This window comes from Staurois parvus, unplaced genomic scaffold (assembly GCF_062004578.1).
Source record: "Staurois parvus isolate SC_StPar_1 unplaced genomic scaffold, SC_StPar_1.0 ptg000002l, whole genome shotgun sequence".
Lineage (NCBI taxonomy): Eukaryota > Metazoa > Chordata > Amphibia > Anura > Ranidae > Staurois > Staurois parvus.
In genome coordinates this window covers 2,039,057-2,061,549 of record NW_028317798.1, presented here as the reverse complement: position 1 = coordinate 2,061,549, position 22,493 = coordinate 2,039,057, and the positions used below count along the sequence as shown (strand labels likewise).

The 22,493-nt window shown below is 40.6% G+C and overlaps 1 protein-coding gene across 2 annotated transcripts in view; it reads left to right on the top strand.

The window, feature by feature from the left end:
* The window catches only part of ADGRD2 (adhesion G protein-coupled receptor D2), a 653,782-nt gene that overhangs the window by 299,156 nt on the left and 332,133 nt on the right, over positions 1–22,493 (top strand). For both annotated transcript variants that reach the window (XM_089665904.1, XM_089665444.1), the window contains exons 14-16: positions 21,031–21,157; positions 21,891–21,994; positions 22,258–22,360. In XM_089665904.1, coding sequence (XP_089522030.1) covers positions 21,031–21,157; positions 21,891–21,994; positions 22,258–22,360 — 334 coding nt within the window. The remainder of the gene's footprint in view (positions 1–21,030; positions 21,158–21,890; positions 21,995–22,257; positions 22,361–22,493) is intronic.

The window sequence follows — 22,493 nt, the reverse complement described above, 5'->3', positions numbered from 1 at the left end:
CACCAATGTCATAGTTTCGCTCAGCCGGGGTAAGTTTCCTTGAGAAGAATGCCACCGGGTGCAGAAGTTCCTTCGTGCCCTTCCTCTGGGACAGGATTGACCCTACTGCATTTTCAGGTGCGTCTACTTCTAGTACATATGGTAGTGCCATGTCTGGGTGGCCCAGAATGGGTGCCGTGGTAAACAAGCTTATTAGGGACTCGAAGGCCACCTGGGCCTCTGGCGTCCATTTGAAGCGGAATCCTTGTTTGGTTAACTGTGTGATAGGGGAGACCAGACCTGAAAAGTTCTTGATAAACTTCCTATAGAAGTTGGTAAATCCAATGAACCTCTGGACGCCCTTCTTGTCAGTAGGGATTGGCCAATCGAGAATTGCCGTGACTTTCTGGGGGTCCATCGCAACCCCCGCGGTGGAGATGATCAGACCCAAAAAGGAGATACTCTGTTGTTCAAAGCTGCACTTATCAGCTTTGGCGTATATGCCGTGCAGGCGTAAACGCTCCAGGACCCTTGTCACATGATCCCTATGAGTCTCCAGTGAGGGTGAAAATATCAAGATATCGTCAAGATACACAATGACAAAAATGTCAAGGCAGTCCCTGAATATGTTGTTGACAAAATGTTGGAAAGTGGCTGGGGCATTGCAGAGTCCAAAGGGCATAACCAGGTACTTGAAGTGGCCAAAACGAGTGCGAAATGCAGTCTTCCACTCGTCCCCCTCCCTTATGCGAACCAAATTATATGCCCCCCTTAGATCTAATTTAGTGAAGCAAGCTGCAGATTTTAAGCTTTGAAAAAGCTCTGGGAACAGAGGCAAAGGATAGCGATTTTTAATCGTGATCCTATTCAATTCACGGTAGTCAACACAGGGTCTTAGGGATTTATCCTTCTTTTCTACAAAGAAAATCCCTGCTCCTGCTGGTGAGGTGGAAGGGCGGATAACCCCTTTTTGAAGATTCTCATCTATGTATTCCTTGAGAACCCCCAATTCTAATTCAGACAGAGGGAAGATTCGGCCAAAAGGAATCTCAGAACTGGGCAAAAGATCGATTGGACAGTCGTATGGGCGGTGAGGAGGCAGGGTGTCGGCCCCGCGCTTACTAAAGACATCTAGATAGCCATGGTAGGCCGCTGGAACGACTTGTCTTAAACTGGGTTCTTCCTCTGAGCACAGGAGAATCTGGGGGGTTCTGGGGCCCGAAGCGTGACAGTGTTCCTGACAATATGTCGAGAGGAACCTTATTGACCCGGTTTCCCAGTTGATTTGGGGGTTGTGAGCCTGTAGCCATGGAAGCCCCAAAATCACTGGAAAAAGGGGTGACGCGATGACGTCAAAACGTAAAAGTTCCCGTTGTTGACCCGCTATGATGGTAAGAATAGGGGGGGTTTCCTGGTTTACTAACCCTGATCTAATCCGGGAGCCATCAGCTAAAAATAAATTGAGACCCAATTTTCTGGGCTGTAGAGGAATCTCCTGCTGACGTGCAAAATCAAGATCCAAAAAACAACTGCATGCCCCTGAGTCAATTATAGCCGTTGTTTCCACAGTTCTTCCTGGGAGCTGAAAGAAGAGAAGAAACTGAAGAAGTCGACTTACGTGCTTTCATGGGGCAGGACCGTACCATGTGCCCGGCTTCTCCACAATAGAAGCAGAGATTCCTGGATCGTCTTCGTTGACGCTCCTCGGGAGACAGGGTATGCCGAGCCAGCCCCAACTGCATGGGCTCCTGGGTGTCCACTGGAATGGATGATTGGTTGTCCGTGGGGGCAAGCTGGCCTGCTCTTCTGACCGGGGCCCATGTAACTCCCTGACCCTGGCCAGACCTCTCAAACCTGCGTTCCCACAACCTGCGATTGATTTGGATGGCCAGGGAGATTAGATCCTCCAGGGACTCTGGGAGGCCCACTCGGGCCAGTTGGTCTTTCAAGGCCTCTGAGAGTCCAACCCGAAATTGGTGACGCAGGGCAGCGTCATTCCAGCGCGTGTCTCCCATCCATCGCCTGAATTCGGAAGCGTATTCTTCCGCTGCCCAAGTACCCTGTCGGAGTGAGTATAGGGCTGATTCAGCGGAAGCTGCCCGCTGTGGGTCGTCATAAAGGATGGCCATGGCTTCGAAAAAATCATTTACTGATTTCAAATGGGAATCATGGTTTTCCATCAATCGATGGGCCCAGTCCTGGGGTTTGTCTTGAAGCAGGGAGATTATGAACCCCACTTTAACCGACTCGGTCGTGAACGCGCGGGGCTGTAAGTCAAAATAAAGGAGACAGGAATTCTGGAAAGTCCTAAAACGCGCACGGTCTCCCTGGAATTGTTCTGGTAGAGGAACACGGGGTTCAGCCAGAGGGGGGGCAGCAGCATCTCCCATGGTGGGCCCAGGGGTTTCCCCAGAACCGGCGGCAGAGGCCGGGGCCTGGGAAGGGGCATCAGACGTGGTCAAGGTCTTAAAGCGATTCTCTAGGCGGGTGCATTTGTCTTGTAATGCCGTGACGGCCTGGGTCAGGGCCGATAAGTGCCTGCAAATGTCCTCCAGGGGAGAAGGTCTCCCTCCATACTCTGTCATGGCCGAATGGTACTGTAAGGGACCACCTGACAGCACCTCTAGCAACCCACCAGTGGTAGAGGAGTCTGCCAGGGGCTCCCACAGGGTGAGAGTCTGATGTGAGGGGACCAGGGGGTCCTAGAGGGATGGATGGATGGAGGAGCGAAAGCTAAGTCAAACAAGCCGAGTCGGTGCTCGGTGCGGTACAAAACAGTAGGCAAAGAATGGTCGGGTCACACGCTAGGTCAATAACAGGAGATCAGATCTAAAGGTTAACATCCAGGAGCGAAGTCAGGCAAGCCAAGGGGTCAGGATAGGAGAAGGCAGCAAGGTCAGACAATCCGGATCAATAGTACTCACAACACAGGTATCAGATAACAGGAATCGCAGAAAGACCATTCGGCAACAAGTGTCTGTGCAGGGCTGGTTTAAGTAGCCCGCCCTGCACCTGACAGGTGCAGCCTAGGTCCTAGTGATAGACAATAGTAACATCAAATTTACTTACAATTATAGTATTATGGAGATCAATTTCCTAGACCTCACACTTATGAACATTAATGGTAAGATAACTACGAAATCCTATTTTAAGACCTCAGATCGTAATAGTTATATACCCCTAGACAGCTACCATCACCCCAGCTGGCTTACTAATATCCCCACGGGGCAATTTCAGAGACTCAGAAGAAATTGTACTGACTTGGATAACTATTACTTACAAGCGGCCATTTTAAAAGAGAGGTTTATAGAGAAAGGCTATAATGATATTACACTAGATAATACATTAACACTGGTGGCCAATACGGATAGAGAGGAACTTCTTAACAATAGTCCTAAACCATCTAAAAATATGATTTGCCCTTTTATCACCACATTTTCCTTGCAACATAGGTCCATTCGACATATAATTAAAAAGAATTGGGGGATCTTGAAAGCTGACTCAGTATTGACCAATATTTTGCCTGAAACACCAGAGGTCATTTTCTGCAGACCAGCAACACTGAGAGATAAAATATCTCCAAATGTGGTTAATCCACCTACCCAACCTCTCTCGTTGTTTAATCTCAGTGTTTTCTATCCCTGTAACAAGTGTATTGCTTGTAGGGCCAATAACATCAGAAAAAAGAAAATAACTACCTTCTGTTCCAATCGGAACAATAAAACCTACGATATAGACAAATTCATCTGCTGTAATAGCAGATATGTAGTCTATTTATTGGAATGCCCATGCTCCAAGCAGTACGTGGGTCATACCACGAGAAGGTTAAGGGATCGGCTCCGTGAGCATATCAATAACATCAAACAAGGATTTAAGGAGCATTCCCTCTCTCTACATTATAGACACTACCACAAAAGAGACCCCTCCTCACTTAAGTTTATAGGGATTTATACCATCGTCCCACACTGGAGAGGGACACATAAGACCCGTGCAGTATCCCAATTAGAGACTAAATATATTTGCCAGTTCGATACTCTACACCCTTTAGGACTCAATATTGAGTTAGATGTCAATTGTTTCATTGACAATAGCTAGTTCTTTTTATACATTAATATCATTTTTATTTTTGTCTGATGTTATTAGTTTTTTTTAACTATCATGCATTATACTACATTATTCTTATGTTACTATATTACACTATCTATATGCTTTTAATGATACTTTTGCATTATTTGAACTTTTTCGTATACTCGTTCAGAGGCTCATTCTGGTTTTTACAATTTTTATTGTTTGTTAACAATTTTAGGTAATCTCACACAGTCATCTCCTATTCAGTTTTTAAATTATTAAACCCCCCTCCTAATATGGAGATTACTACTAACATTATAGCTCATATCCTATGTATTTACATAAAGGTGTCTTAATATACTGTATATACTTTTTGCTATATTAATTATAATTAGACATTTTTAATATTTACATCTCTTAAACCCCCCCCCCTTTTTACCTACGTTGGTTGGACCTATACTTCTATGTGGGACTATATTTAAATTTAATTAATCATTATTTTGGTTGTCTCTTTTTATATTTAACAAATATTAATACACCTTATTATATAATAACCGCTTTTATAATCTTTCCACGCTTATATTTATAATCTTATACCGTTTGAGTGAACGATTATACTGTTCCTACATTGGCAATGATCTTCAATATTATGGCACAGGAGTGCTTAGCAATATACAGGCTTTTGGACTCAAACAAAATGGCGCTGACCCACAGCGCATGCGCCACTTTATCTATTTAATGCATTCAGTCACGTCATGGCGCCTATTGGTTCTTCCTCTGATGATGTGCGTGGCACGTAACGCGTAAGGAGGAGCCTACACACGCCTCCTTATCCATTTTTATTGAATTAATAAATTAAACGTAATCTTACTACACTATATGCATTCTTCTGTTCTGACCCCATGCGGGGAGTATCATTTTCCTAGATGCCCATTACCCAGTGTATCTAGAGAGGGAGCCTCTTGTCTAATCCTTTGAGAGCTGCACCCATTCATCCCTAAAGGGGAACTCTGGATGTCCCTGGAGCATCAGCACTTAAGTGCCTGGACCTTAGCCATCCTGAGAGGGAGCCTGTTCCATCTACTGGCCCAGATGACTACCTGTTGACACGAGGATATAATATATAATGCACAATAATAGTGCACGTCCGGTAAGTGCGCATTTCTCATATTAATACAAGGCACAAGCACCGGTTTGAAGTTGTGGGGACTTTTTTTCCATAATTTTTAGTCACCTCTTGTATATTCATTTATATTTATTTTTATTATTGTATATTCATTTATATCTATTTTTATTATTGGAATATATTTGCTATCCTACATATGATTATTTGCACTATTTTGGTATAATATCTTCTCTATATGCATCAGTCTTTTATCCCATTGTCCAGTTGGTAATACTTATCGTCTATCCAGATTTCTCCACATGATTTTTTAATTACCACTATTAGCGCTGCACTATTTATTTCTGATATGTTTAATTTCTAACCACTTCTCCTAAAAATAAGTTGTTTGGTGGTTGTGTCTTAACGTGTGAGACATTGACCTGGGAAAAGGTATACAGATCAGGAATTTCAACTTCACTATCTAATGTGCACACCTGTACCAGATCAGTAGTTCAAAACATATTAAAGAAAGAGACAGATAGGCAACTAGTATTCCTAGTGATATTATATATCGGGTCAACATATGCCATTTTAACCTCCTGCCGTCCATGTAACACATATGTGTGTTGACAAGGAGGAAGGGCCTTAAATAAGAAGTATTGTTTTAAAAAAGAGAACAGGGTGATCAAAGACCGATAATCGCTTAGGTCTCGGTCTTCACTTAGAGAGTCGGTGACTGCTCAGCCTCTCCCGTGTTCACTGGAGCGCCGGTCTGTGGAGTTAGCAGTAGTGGCTGGCTCTTACAGTAAGTCGGGAAGGGGTTAACATCTCTATCCTGACAACAATTCACACTTTCAGATATGTACTGTAAATTGAACAGTTAGCACCTGTCACAGTCTAGATGGCTACCATACAGTGATTGGTTATAAAATTAGAACAGGGTGGTTTCACGGGTTTTTAGACCTCCCTTTATATGTTAACTTCCTGTCGATGAGATGCAAGAGGAAATTTCTCCAAAGGGAAAGATATTTCTTTCATAAAGAGTTGTCACAGGAATTGTGTCCAGATGAGGATTTTTGTGAACTCTTGCTCGAACGACAAAGCAAAAGTTTGGAATTTCTTCTCACTTTTAGTTAGAAGCTGATTGGCTACCAAAAATCACAGCCTCCAGTTGTAGGTTTCAAGACCCCTTCTGTTATAGTAACAGTGGTCACCAGGACAAATAGAGGATATAGCCAGCAATATTAACCTTTTGAAGAGAAAGCTAGCACTCAACCAATGAACCTTAAAGGATAAGTTCACCTTTTGGACAAAAAAATTGCAGGTAAAAAAATGTGCATTTATTATTTTTGTCTAAAGGATCAGACAAAAATAATAGTAGATCACTGATGCCATGCAGGTCTCTGTCAGACTATCTGCTTGCTGTATGTGATATACGAGCAAGAAGATATATTGACAGGAGAGCTTCAATTAACTAAAACGGCTCTCCACAGCATACACACAGGTCTCTCCCCTGTCAGCTTTACACGGGACCCGGTGATTGACATCCCTAGCAGCCAATGGCGGCGTGGGTAGGGTGGCTCATGCTCCCCTCCCAGGAAATGCAAATCACATATATATATATATATATATATATACACGTGACTTTGCGCAGCCCTACCGCCCTGTAGCAGTACTTCTACTATAGGACGGGGGAAAAACGTTAAAAACTGAAGAGAAACTTGGGTAAGCAACAAGTTCAGTTGAAGGTGTACTAGTACTAGACAGTATTAGGTTCTATGAACTAGATATATTATTACATAGACATTAGAAAGACTTACATTAATATAAAAGTTAGAAATCAGAACTGGTAAACTTAAAAATTTTTATTGTTATGGAAAATGTAAAATTTCAATTCAAATTCATCACAGTAATGTCTACACAGTCATGGTTACTTTGTTTTTTAAATCAATTATGTTATAAATAAGATCAAAGTAATACACACTGGGTCAAAGGCCTTGTACAAACATTTGTACTAATACATTGCAGACATTAACAACAAAGCTTTTGCATTTATGCCTACACTCTTCTTTAAATCATTCCCACCTCCATAAAAGGTTTTTCAAATGTGTGTATATGAGATCTCCAAACATCACTAACAATGAATTATTGTCTGAGTGTTAAAGAGCCTAAGCTGACTTCAAACAACAAGTTATGCAGTTTGATATTCACTTGTATAGGGACGGTCAGGTTGCAAAACACATCTTTACAGAACCAGCATAAGACAATTTACTTCATTAATTCCTATTCAGAAGCACATTGAGTTCAGCCAGGAAAAATGAGAACACACTGCACCCCCAGAACCCTAAGACCTCATGCACATGGAGCGTTTGCTCCTGGCAGGAGAAAAGCAGAATAAAAAACGCACCTAAAGTTGCAATTTGTAAACGTGTAAACGTTTTTAGGTGCCATCACGCATCTGAGTCTTCATTAATTTCATTGGCCAAAATATTCATTTAATGCTCAAGTGCAAATGCACCTAAAGCTTAGGCGCGTTTAGATGTGTTTACACGTGTTCAGCATTTTTTTCTGCCCAACTGCTCCTCTTCTGAATGCGCAAGTGATGTTTTTTTTTTCCAGTCTCTGAGCATATTATACCTATGTTCTGGAACACATAGGCTACCACTGAGGAATGTTTAAAGGCAGAAAAAAAGTCAAACACCCACACTTAGATGCGATTATGCACATTCAGCCTTTTTTTCTGCCGAGATGCCTAGTTTGAATTTGCAAGTGATATATTTTTTTTCTGTCTCTAAATGTCTGTAAACGCTTATGTGTGCAAGAACAGATAAGCTAACATGGAGGTTCACACCTGTGCTTTTTCTTTATGCATTTTGTGTTTTGCAATAAGAATTGTCAGAATCGCAAATCATATTTAGATCATATTATAGCAAGAATAAAGCATCAATACATCACCGGATATTGTAGCATCACCCGTTGCCCAACGATTGGGGGACTCCAGCAATCAGCAAAGGGGAAATCCAGGAAATCACCACAAGGCACGTCTGCCGCGTCTTCAATGAGTCCCGAATTCCCCTAGAATCCCCCGTCTTTTATATACATAATTTGCAGTGTCCTTGTCTACTGCTACTGCATTAGACTCTGTGTAACTATTGTGACTATTAACCTTGACTTGTTTGACTATACATCTTGTAACTATGAGTCCTTGACTGATGGCGACTGCACATCTGGTACCTATGAATCATAGATCTAGCCTTGATAGATTTTAACAATGTCCTTGTCTTTTTATTCTAAACTCTAGTTACTTCTCCACTGCTGTGTCCTACTAAAATTATGGCAATTGAGTGTCAATCATCCTTCACACATACATTCTATACACCCATGTCACATATGTCCAATAGACTTCAATGGAACCGCATTTTTATGCATTTTGATACGTTTTTAATCTGCTAAGCAACAAGCTGGCCAAAAAAATATAAAAAAATTAAAACGCATCAAGAATGCAAAACAAAAACTCATAATGCAGTGCAAGAAGCAATGCAGAAACTGATCAAACACAAACTGCAAAGGTGTGAATGTAGCCTTAGAGACAGAAGAAAAAAAAAGAGTCAAGCACCCCTAAGGCCTCATGCACACTGGGCATATGTCCAGCTCTTCTGAGTGCCTTTTCTTCTGGCAGGAGAAAAGCAACATTGCAAAACCTGGCCTTAGGCACATTTTTAAACACATTTAGGTGTGTCAGACATTCTGGCATTCATTCATTTCATTGGTCAGAATATGAATTTATTCAAGTTATTGAAATGATGGAATGCTCAAGTGCTAAAGTTGCCTACTGCTTAGATACATTTAGACATGTTTACGTGCTTTTATGTTTGTCTGCCATTTTTTTCTGCCAAAGCACTCCGGTCCTGAAAGAACAAGCAATGTTTCTTTCCCCTCTATGTTTGCAAGGACATATAGGCTAACATGGAGGGATGTTTAGAGACAGAAAAAAGAAAAAAAAAAGAAAAATTCCTAAAAGTGGTGTTCTTGATGCCCAATGTTTTGTAATGCCTAAACTGTTGATCCAAAACGAGTAACTTTGCATTTACCAACATTAAAGCTCATTCACTATGTTGCTGCATATTCAGGTCAGCTTGTAAGTTAAAACATTATATTGTGCCCCTTTTTACTTTCTGTATTGCAGAGTTTTGAATTGATAACATGTACATAAGCTTAATGATAGCATGCAATGCCAAGCTGCAGTTTACAAAGCGAGCAAAATCCTTTCTTGTATTAAGAGACCCCAGACAGAGTGATATCATTTTACCCCTGTACAAATCATTACTAACACCTCATCTGGAATACGCAGTTCAGTTTTGGGCACCTATACACAAAAAGGATATTGGAGAACTGGAGAAAGTACAGAGAAGGGCAACCAAACTGATAAGAGACATGGAGGAGATCAGCTATGACAAAAGATTAGAGGAACTGAATTTTTTTCTCTTGAGAAGAGGAGATTAAGGGGGGATATGATCAACATGTATAAATACATCAGTGGTTCATGTAGTGAACTCGGTGTAGAGCTATTCACCCTGAGGTCATCACAGAGGACAAGGGGGCACTCTTTACGTCTGGAGGAAAAGAGATTTAATCTTCAAATATATAAAGACTTCCTCACAGTGAGAGCTGTGAAAATGTGGAATAGACTCCCTAAAAAGCTGGTTCTGGTCAGCTCAGTGGATTGCTTTAGAAAAGGCCTGGATTATTTCCTAAATGCACTGGATACCAGGGGAGGACTGACAACTCATGGGGCCCCTGGGCAATAGGGCCCCTGTGTCCTTGCTCAAACTCAAAAAAGCCTATGAAAAATGTACCAGGGGCATCTCATGGGGCCCCCTACTGACCCCGGGCCCTTGGGCAGTGCCCGAGTTTCCAAATGGTCAGTCCACCCCTGCTGGATACTAATATTTATTGGCAAAGTTGATCCAGGGAATATCCGATTACTTCTCAGGGGATCAGGAAGGAATTTTTGCCCTGCTGGTGCAAACTGGATCATGCTTTGCTGTTTGTTTTTTTTACTTTCCTCTGGATGAACTGTGGGTATAGGATTGTGTATATAGGATTGTATACATTTTTTTTCCTTTCTATTGATTGAACTGGATGGACTTGTGTCTTTTTTTCAACCCGATTAACTATGTAACTATTTACAGAAATATGTATACTGATGGAATTACTGCCTAGACCTTGCCAGGTTGTAGGCAGGTGCAGGCTACATTCTTCACTGTTGGAGGTGCTCTTCCGGAACAGCAATTCAGCTGGGGGAGGAAGTCAAGAAAAACTGGGTTTCTCTATGATTCCCTTGGTCCCCTGGGATAGCGTTGTAATTGTCTACACTAATCCCAGGTGACCGTGGTAGCCATCTTGGGTCACGCAGAGTCTTTTTAAGTCCCTGCCCCTGGGTTTTGGTGAGCACTTTGCAAGTGGATAGTGCAGGGACAAGATACCTGTCTATCAGCGACAACACTATCAGTAGGAAGAGGTTCCAGAGAAGTAGGGAAAGTGTTGGGTCTTTGTCTGCAACTCCTCAAGCTCCCCTTTGCATTGGACTGGCCAGGCTGCACTCCACTCTCCTTAACAGGCATTGCTTCTAGCTTGGGCCTACTCTCCGCTGACTCTCCACTTACTGGTGTGAGTTTACTGGTTAGGTGGGCTTCTCCACCGGGCTATTGTACTGTTTTCCAAGTTCTGGAATATATAGTTTTCTGCAATCAGGTACTCTGTGTGTTTCCTGCCACTAAACAATGCTGCATCTACCCAATAGGGTGCTCTTTATTCTCATTGTGGATGATTGCAGTTATTACTGTAATTGAAAAGTAAAAAATTCTGGGCAATCATGGATTCTTTTGGAGAATTTTAAATATCCTCCTAGCAGGACATCTTTGCTAAAGTGCATATGCTTTCTGATCTTGCAGCTGGTTACTCCTGTGTACAAAGTACACACACATTTTAGCACACAGTTACCAATGCGGGTTTGCCTTAGTACAAGAGATATACTGTACGTGTCTATAGAGAGTATCTATTCAAAACTCTGCTATACAGGAAAGGAAAAAAGTACAATACAATGTATAAGAACATGCATTGTGAAAGTTGGGTATGGCAACTTGTGTTTATTGTTCTGCCATGAGTCAAGCTTGATTCATTGTCCAATCAATTATATCCTACTACATAGTTATCTGCTACACAGTGTCATGTGGACACCCAAAAATGTACCTCTAAAGCTGAAGTTTAGATGGCAATTTTACATTGGTCCAACTTTCAAAGACATCCAGTACAAAAAGATCATAGTGCAGTAAGTATATGTGACAATTTATTAATTAAAAAATATGTAAATACACTCAAACATGGTGAAGAAGAGAGCATGTAGTGTGGTATACCGACAGTCGATATGACCACAAGTCTTCTCTGAGGCTCTGGAGTGCTGGAGAAGTCTGAAAGGGGAATTCCCCCCAGAAACATGCATATCTCCTTACCAAAATCTCTGCACCCCCTGAGTGTTACATCATCCGGTGTGTGTGTGAGCACTGAAAGCAGCAGCTTTTCTTCCTTAGGAGCAGAGTCAGTAGAGCTATCACAGAGCTGCAGCGTGCATCCTATCCTGCCTGGCCAGGCTTCCCCAAAAATCCTAAGCCTCAGAGCAGACCTGTGGTTAAATGGACTGCCAGTATACCACACTACATGCTCTTTCACCATGTTTGAGTGTGTTTACAGTACGTATATTTTAATGAATAGTCACACATACTTACTGCACTATGATCTTTTTGCGCTAGTTTTTTCAGTATTTTCGTTTATCTACATGATCCCTGAGCTATCCCCCCCGGTCATCCGGCAGCATTGGATCTTTGCTCCTAAGAGATGCCGGTTTCTTAGGTTTACCCATGACCAATTAACCTATCAGCAAGGCTTCCATACAGGGCATTTTGCTAATGCACATAAAATAATGTGCTTGCTAATGCACATTATTTTATGTGTATTAGCAAGCACTATTGCAGGGCTTTTTGACTATAGGAATAGTGGTATTTCTGAGCATCTGTTTTATCTCTTTCTTTTGACTGCTATAGTGATTGCTGTTATCTTCCTGAGCGGCTGTTTACTAAACACAGGAGGTTGCCCACTTGGCCTGTGCACCATTTAGGGAGCACTCTTAATTCACAGTTAATGTGATGTGTATGTGTGCCAACAAACTCCATTGTCTGTTAAGGAAATGGGATTTACCTTTATACTGTAGTTCTGTGTGCAGCAAAAATCTCCGGTTTCTGGCATGATGTAATGTTTTATTGTAGTGTATTTGACCTCAAAGGATGTTTGGGATATAGGATACTACATGTAACTTCATATTGCAAATTTAATGGAGCTTAAATAGATCCAGCACAACCCTTAAAGTGGAGCTCCACCCAAAAAGGGAAGTTCTGCTTTAAGGAGTGCTCCTCTACTACCCGTGCGTAACTGTCACCTTGGGGGAGTGGATACCCAATTTTGACAAGTACCTGCTCCCATGTCCGCTCCAACCACCTAGGCGAACAGAAGTTGTCATCCCCCCCCCCCCCAGTCTTCTGGGATACATGACAGGTCCTAGAAGACTACGGGACCATTCACAATGCGCAGCACTACTTGTGCATGCACAGTGGGCACCCGGGGAGAGAGGATGGCCGGTGAACCCAACTGGTGTGAACACACTGCTGGATCATGGGAAAGGTTAGTAACTAAAAACTACCCTTTATATTTCCCCTGGTAACCATTACCACTGAGACTGAAAGTGAAAGAAAATCCCAAAGTTTTAGCTTTTGTTCAAATTCAAGACCAGAAATAGTTATAGTTAGTCTGGCTGAAAAAAGACAAAAGTCCATCCAATTCAACCACAGAAAAAAAAAAGTTCAAATCCTATACCCACAGTTGATCCAGAGGAAGGCAAAAAACCCCCCAGCAAAGCACGATCCAATTTGCACCTGCTGGGAAAAAATTCCTTCCTGATCCCCCGAGAGGCAATCGGATATTCCCTGGATCAACTTTACCTATAAATGTTAGTAACCAGTTATATTCTGTGTATCTAAGAAAGAATCCAGGCCTTTTTTTGAAGCAATCCACTGAGCTGGCCAGAACCAACTCTTAAGGGAATCTATTCCACATTTTCACAGCTCTCACTGTGAAGAAACCTTTCCGTGTTTGGAGATTAAATTTCTTTTTCTCCAGACATAAAGAGTGCCCCCTTGTCCTATGTGATGACCTCAGGGTGAATAGCTCTATTCCGAGTTCACTATATGAACCACTGATGTATTTATGCATGTTGATCATATCCTCCCTTAATCTCCTCTTCTCAAGAGAGAATAAATTCAGTTCCTCTAATCTTTTCTCATAGCTGATCTCCTCCATGCCTCGTATCAGTTTAGTTGCCCTTCCCTGTACTTTCTCAAGTTCCCCAATGTACTTTTTGTGAATTTGTGCCCGAAACTGAACTGCATTTTCCAGATGAGGTCTTACTAATGATTTGTACAGGGATAATATGATATCTCTCTCTCTGGAGTCTATACCTCTTTTAGTACAAGAGAGGATTTTGCTCACTTTAGAAGCCGCAGCTTGGCATTGCATGCCATTATTAAGCTTGTGATCTACCAGAACCCCCAGATTCTTCTCCACCATTGATTCCCCCAGTTGTACCCCTCCTAGTATGTATGATGCATGCATATTCTTAGCCCCCAAGTGCATAACCTTACATTTATCAACATTAAACCTCATTTGCCACATAGTTGCCCATAAACAGTGCATTGAGGTCGGCTTGTAAGTTGAAGACATCCTATAAGGACGTTATTCCACTGCACAGCTTGGTATCATCTGCAAAGACTGAAATGGGATTTTTAAACTCAGACCCTTTATCGTTTATAACTATATTAAAAAATAAGGGTCCCAACACCGAACATTGGGGTACACCACTGACAACCCTAGACCATTCAGAATCAGTATGAATCATTAACCACTACTCTCTGAGTATGATCTTTTAGTCAGTTTTCTATCCATTTACATACAGATTTTTCCAAGCCCGTAGACTTTACCTTAGACATTAGCCGTGTGTGGGGAACTGTGTCAAACGCTTTTGCAAGATCCAAGTATACCACATCCACCGCCACCCCTCTGTCCAAGGTTTTGCTCACCCCCTCATAAAAAGAAATCAGATTTTTTTGACAACTTCTGTCTTTCATGAATCCATGGTGTCTGTTGCTTAAAATATTTTTTCCAGCAAGAACTCATCTATCTGGTCTTTTATTAAACTCTCCAGTATCTTCCCAACTATAGAAGTTAAACTAACAGGTCTGTAATTACTTGGTAAAGATCTTGACCCCTTTTTAAATATTGGCACCACATTGGCCTTACGCTAATCCAGTAGCACTATGCCAGTCATTAAAGAGTCCCTAAAAATTAGAAACAATGGCTTTGAAAAGACAGAGCTCAATTCTTTAAGGACCCCTGGGTGTATGCCATCTGGTCCAGGTGCTTTATTCTGTATAAATATTTTTGGATCATATCAATTGTGAGCCAATGTGGATCATCTGGAGCTGGGTCAATAACTTGCCCATTATGGACAAGAGCTCCCCCATGCAACTTTGTATATACAGAGCTGAAGAAGATATTAAATAAATTTGCCTTCTCTTTGTCCCCAGTCACCCACTCTAGATTATTTTGTAAAGGGCTTACATGCTCGGACCGAACCTTTTTACTATTAATATATTTGAAGAATTTTTGGGGGTTGGTCCTGCTATCTTTTGCAATATAATGTTCATTTTCAATTTTTGCGGCCTTTATTTCCTTTTTGCATATTCTGTTATATTCTTTGTAATGTTTAAACGATGATAGTGTTCCTTCATTTTTATATTGAATAAAGGCTCTTTTCTTATTATCTATAGCATTTTTTTTAACTTTGGCCGTAAGCCACATAGATTTGATTTTTAGCCTTTTAAACTTGTTGCCAATGGGAATATATTTTGCAGTGTGTTCACATACAGTCTTTTTGAAGAACTCCCATTTCTGTGTTGTGTTCATCAATGCCAATATTCCCTCCCAGTCTAAGTCTTGGATAGCAGCTCTCAGCCTTGGAAAATTACCTCTCTTGAAATTGAGCAGTTTTATTTTTCCAGTATGTGCTGGCTGTTTACAGCTAACAATAAATGAAATCATGTTATGGTCACTGCTACTCTTTTTTATGGACATTCGTAATAAGCTCTGCATGGTTTGAGATTACCAAGTCCAGCAGAGCATCATTCCTAGTAGGGGCCTCTATGAACTGTACCATAAAATTGTCCTGTAGTAGGTTTAAACATTTTTGCCCTTTAACTGTTCCTGCAGTACCATTTTCAACCAAGGTGCCTTGGCAAAATGTCTAAAAATTGCCCAAAACTTATACAAGCCAGATGCATACAAGCCAGTGGGTGGAAAAATCCTGCCTTTTAGTTACACAAAGCCACAAGTTTTCATTGTGCACCATTATGACCTTCTAGCCGCCGGCGTCCTGACAATCAATGATATCATCAATTGATAAGAAGGATGTCGGTTGCCTGCACAGCATCCTTATTTGACCCTCCCTTGCCCCTCTCCATCAGTGCTGGAGTCACATCAGCTCAGTGATGGAGAAAAACTGAAGAAGAGAAACACTGGAATACTATTACAATTTTAGAATGGGGTGTCTCAAGACTGTCCATAATTTTAAAGGGTTCCTTGGGACTGTCCATAGTTTTACAGGCTGCCTTGTCTAACAAAAGGTTGAGAAACACTGGTCTAAAAAATATTGTACAGATCTTCAGTATCCAGTAATTAGACAGCTGAGATAGTTGTAATGATGGTCCCTTTAAGGCAGCAAAGATATGACAACTGCATGCAGTGTCTCTAGACAGTAGAGTGACAAAATTAAACTGTATGGGCGTTCGTCCGCTCACCAATCATGGACTGAAGGCAGCCTCTGTGGGAACAGGACAGTCAATCCTGGCTTCACAGGTGCGCTCAAATGACAGAGGAGCATGCAGTAGGATTGCCCCAATGACAGATCAGCGGTCAACGTAGAACTTGTAGATTGTTAAAAAAGATATTACAAAGCAGCAAAGAGACATCGAGCAACAGAAAGGTAAAGGGCTGAGTCCTGTTTCAGCAGATTTCAGTCCATGAACAAGATGATAAATTGGCTCTCACAACTTGACAGGTCTTCATTTGCTTGTTGGTACAACAACACGTTGTCAACTTCAGGTCTCTTTTTCTCTGATATCAAGGGGGATGTTGTCAAAGACCAGCTGACCTGTTAATCGGCTGAGGAGTGGCCATGGGATGTCACTGTGTTTATGACTATATCATAGCCCTCCCTTACACACAGTTTTATAGTAATATTAATAGCTTCCAAAATTAACAGGTTTCATTCTGGAAACTGGTAGAATATTGTTCAGCATTGCATTTCATGTCCAGGAATACTAAACACAGGGTATCTCTGATAGGCCTGTCACCCAGGAGGTATCTGACTGCTATCTCACCTTCTGTATACTATAGCTTAGCCATGTATCATCTCCATTTGTTCAGTATGATAGTCCCCATTCAAATATATACTTACATTGGTGTGTCTTGGTCCTGTCTGATTTTATGATTTGTGTTCAGATTTTCTGAAAAAATGAGTTAGGCAGGGGGTTTCTTAAAGATCACTGCTAGCCTGACTGCTTTATGATCCCCATTAGCTCTGGTTAAGACATTTTACTGCACGCCGTGTATTGCTGATGGCTCAGAGGGGAGTGATCAGTAGACTTTTACAGTGATCAGAAATTAACAGTGATCCTACCAGAACATCAATTAGATATTTAGAGCCTGTGTACTGGTGTCTGCTGTCCCTAAGTGGAGATAACAGGCTCTTTGAAATGTGAGTTAAAAGGCTATTGGAGTGCATTCCTAGGTATTTGCTGCTGCAATGTGTAACTGTTCTAAAAAAACCCATCATGGCCAACCCATGGTTCTTGGACAACATGGCCGCCAGATACAGCTTTTTGCATGCCCTGTACGTGATATAATTACAGTCTAATCTTAGTCAGTAGGTATACACCTCACAACAGACAGTAGTGTTAAAGTATATCCAATAACTAAACTGTCATATAAGTGTTTACATGTTTCTATGATCCTAAAGTCATGTTAAGCATATCTAGATGTACATCATTCAATAAATGTATATTATGTGATGAAGGTCCTTGGCGGGAGAAGGGGGAGGGGGGTGCAGGAGTGCTGGTGGGCTACCTGGTAATTTGTAACCATGCAGAGCTTATTTCTAAAGCTCATATAAAAGAACATCTGGGTTGCAGTGACCAAAACATGATTTCATTTAATATTAGCTGTACACAACAAACACATACTAGAAAGATAAAAACAGTTTAAGGGAGTACATTTTCCAATGAACCAGCAAACACAAATGCTCCTGCGCTTGGGGATGGACTCGATGCAGGCTACAACCACATTAAGAATGTCCTGGAACATGCACACCTTGCTGCCCTCAATAGACCAGGGATTGCTCTGGCTCTGAGGAAGAGGCAAGTCCTCGAAACGCGTCAGCCTATTGGATGTCTACACTCCCCATTGCGGAGTGTTACTCAGAGCAGTGTTGACCCAGCTGATCTTTTATGATGTGCCTTGCCTTTTTTCTCGTTTGTGAGTACAACACCTATTTTATTTCTTATTAAACATTTTTTATGGTAATGCACTAGGCCTGTGCGCCCTCTCTTTGTTCTTTCCTTATTCAGTACATTTTCCATGGCTGCTCTCCAAAACTTAAACTGGGAGGGAATCTTTGCATTGATCAACACAGAACAGAAATGGGAATTCTTCAAAACCACTGTATGTGAACACACTGCAAAACACTGTATATTCCCATAGGCAATAAGTATAAAAGGCCAATAATAAAACCTATGTGGCTTAAGGCCAAAATTAAAAAAGCTATAAATAACAAGAAAAGAACTTCTAAAAATATATAAAAATGAAGGAACACCATCATTTAAATGTTGCAAGGAATATAACAGAATATGTAAAAAGAAAATCAAGGCCACAAAAAATTAAAAATGAACGACATATTGCAAAAGAGAGTAGGACAAACCCCCCAAAATTCTTTGAATGTACAAATAGAAAAAAGGGCAGGTCCGATCATGTCGGCCTTTTACAAACCAATCTACAATTTGTGACTGAGGACAAAGAGAAGGCACATTTATTAAATACTTTCTTCAGCTCTGTGTATACAAAGGAGCATTGGGGAGCTCATGTCCATAATGGGGATCATAATGACACAGCCTCAAATGTTCCACAATGGTCCAAAATTGATATGGTCCAGAAATATTTAAAGCTGATTCACACATGTGCAGATTGAAGCTCAGGTTTCACAACTAAGTGATACAGTATTTGTTCAGTAGTTCATCTCAGGTTTACATCAGGCTCAGTACAGGATTAGCTCAGGATCTTATCCTGTTCACACATATGTGGTTTAGAAACGGTTCCCATAGATGTCATTAGACTGTAATCCACACCTGAACCTGAAGGAACTGCTCAGAAATCGAGCAGGATTCTTTTTCAAACCGCACTGAACCTGCACTGCCAGTGCACTGGACATATGTGAACAGGCACCATAGGAAGCAATGTTTTTTTACACGTCATACAGATTGGATGAGGTTCAAACCGCATCCAATCCACATATATGTGAACCAGCACTTAGACAGAAAAAAGGTGAAATAAGCACCAGGATCAGATGGCATACACCCACGCATTCTTAAAGAATTCAGCTCTGTCAGTTCAAAGCCATTGTTTCTAATTTTTAGGAACTCTTTATGAGTGGCACAGTACCACTGGATTGACGTAAGGCCAACGTGGTGCTTATCTTCAAAAAGGGGTCAAAGTCTTTACCAAGCAACTACAGATCCGTTAATTTAACTTCTATAGTTGGGAAGATACTGGAGAGTTTAATAAAAGACCATATAGATGAGATTTTGCTGGAAAAAAATTTTTTTAAGCAACAGACAGTCTAGATTCAAGAAAGACAGAAGTTGTCAAACAAATCTGATTTCTATTTATGTGGAGGTAAGCAAAAAACTTAGACAAAGGAGCTGCTGTAGACATAGTATACTTGGATTTTGCAAAAGCGTTTGACACCGTTCCCCACACAAGGCTAATGTGTAAGGTAAACTATGCAGACTTGGAAAAATCAGTGTATAAATGGATAGAAAACTTGTTAAAAGATCATATTCAGAGAGTAGTGGTTAATAATGCATACTCTGAATGGACTAAAGTTATCAGTGGTGTACCCAAAGGTACAGTATTGGGACCCTTACTTTTTAATATATTTTTAAATGATATAACGTCTGGAATTAAAAATCCCATTTCAGTCTTTGCAGATGACACCAAGCTGTGCAGTGGAATAACGTCCTTACAGGATGTCTCCAATTTACAAGCCAACCTCAATGAACTGTTTAATTGGGCAACTATGTGACAAATGAGGTTTAATGCTGATACATTTAATGTTATGCACTTGGGGGCTAAGAATATGCATGCATCATACATACTAGGGTGGGCGTACACCTGGGGGACTCAAAGGTGGAGAAGGATCTGGGAGTTCTGGTAGATCATAAGCTTAATAATGGCATGCAGGTTTCCAAAACAAGCAAAATCCTTTCTAGTATTAAAAGAGGTATAGACTCCAGAGAGAGAGATATTTTACCCCTGTACAAATCATTAGCAACACCTCATCTGGAATATGCTGTCCAGTTTTGGGCACCAGTTCACAAAAAGGATATTGGGGAGCTTGAGCAAGACCAAACTGATAAGAGGCATGGAGGAGCTCAGCTATGAGGAAAGATTAGCTGAACTGATTTGATTTTCTCTTGAGAAGAGGAGATTAAGGGGGGATATGATCAACATGTATAAATACATACGTGGTCCCTATAGTGAACCTAGTGTGGAGTTATTCACTTTAAGATCATTACAGAGGCTTCTTCAAGAGCTGGTATTGGTCAGCTCAGTAGGTTGTTTTAAGAAAGGTTTGGATTCTTTCCTAGAAACACAAAATATAACTGAATACTAATATTTATAGGTAAAGTTGATCTAGGGAATATCTGATTGCCTCTTGGGGGATCAGGAAGGGTTTTTTCCCCCTGCTGGAGCAAATTTGACCATGCTTTATTGGGGTTTTTTTTTTGCTTTCCTCTGGATCAACTGTGGGTATTAGTTAGTATATACGGAGATTTTCTGTTTGTGTGTTTTTTTTTCTCTGTTGGTTGAACTGGATGGACTTGTGTCTTTTTTCAACCATATTAACTATGTAAAAGGAGGATTGGGGCTGCTCTGCAGGTACAGTAATGATGCCATGTGTGTTATTAAAAAAAGAACATTTAGAATCACTTTAAATCACAAAGAGGCTGCAAAACCAAAAAGAGGCAGCACCAAAGTGGTAAAGCAAACTAAATAATATTTGGTTAAAAACATCCTCTCTGTTAACTGCACCATAGATGATTTAAATAATGATCCCCAAAATGTCTGTTTTTATGCAGTTTTTATATAAGTCTGACAAACCTGGGAAAATGTACTAAAACTGAGGCACACAGAATCTGGTGCAGCTGTGAATAGTAACCAATCAGCATCTAACTCCAGCTTGTTCAATTAAGCTTTGATAATAAAACCTGAAAGCTGACTGGTTACTATGCACAGCCGCACCAGATTGAGTTCACCAGTTTTAATAAATTTCCTACATTGTCTAATTTTAAAACACTGACAATGTTAACTACTTCATGAAAAATATATAAATGGCAGTCCATAAAAATTAATGGCATCGCCTTTTTTTATTTCATTTGCAGGACTGAACATGGGGGAAGTTGGTCCACTGCTGGATGTACCATCAAAAATATCCTTGATGATGCAACCATATGTTTTTGTAATCACACCACAAATTTTGCTATCCTGTTGCAAGTGTATGATGTCCAGGTAAAAAAAAATAAATCCCTGATATTTAAAGAGCAATACTAAAAACCCTGTTTTCACACTTCAACCATGCCACTAAACCTGAGGAAGGACTCAATGGCTCCTCTATGTAATTTTAGCCCCTTCTATACACTCAGATATCTCACATAATAATGATTTATTTTGCCTTAATGGGGCCCAAATATGGTCCTCAAAACCTTTGTAACAGTGCATGTTGTTCAGTTTTCTTTACAGCTTTAAATGTGAGACAATAAGGGTTGATTTACTAAAACTGGAGAGTGCAATACCCGTTGCACCTCTGCATAGAAACCAATCAGCGTCCAGTTTTTTAGTCAAAGCTTAACAGAACAAGCTGGAGTTAGAAGGCTACCACAGCTGCTTCAGATTTTGCACTCTCTAGTTTTAGTAAATCAACCCCAATGAAAAAGGTTAGCTGTCCTTGAAGATTGTAGTTGTGCACCACTATTCTTGCCAATAATGCTTTAAAATGCTTTTTTTTTTCATTAATGCAAAAACAAGTAAGCATTCTTGTATGGAGATCAGAGCTGGGTCATGTGTCTGGTAGTGGTTGTTATTTCAGCCAACCCTTGTTGCTAGGCCACTATTCAAGGTAATCATAATAATACCATGATCTTTGACATGGTTTTCTTTAAGTCTTAGAGACTGAATGACAGCTCATAGCTTAAGTTTCTTAAGCTTTGTTATAATTATAGATTTATTTTTTGTGCATATGCAGAGAAGTACAGAAGAAGAGTGGATTCTAAGAACCTTGACGTTAATTGGCTGCGGAATATCATTATGCGCTCTTGTGGTGACTTTTGTTCTCTTCCTTGTTGTGGGGTAATAACTTACTTGATATTGTTATAGCTAATAGAACTATAAAAGTTAACCTGAAATATGTTCATGTTTTTGAATAAGAAAGTGAATTCCATCATACTCTTCCTTGACAAAACAAATGTAAATATTATAATCTTATAATGATGTACTCTATATTTTAAACAAACAAGAAGCAAAGGGAAAAATTTAGATGAAAAGTTTATTATGGTGCAGCAGTTCATTAAGGTTAAAACACCAGCATCTCAAAAATACCTTTTTATTTTCAGGGTTCCAATATCAGAGAGGACAACTGTACATAAGAATCTGATATTTGCTCTTGCTGCAGCAGAGGCACTGCTTATGTTCAGTGATATGGCAAAAGATAATGAGGTTAGTAATGTAGTAAAACAAGATTGAAATGGAAATTGCCAGTTAGTATGTACATGAAATTTGGAGATTATTATTTTCATATTGGGTTCTAGAGCAAATGTGTTGTCTTTTATCCTGTAACTTAAACTGTCAC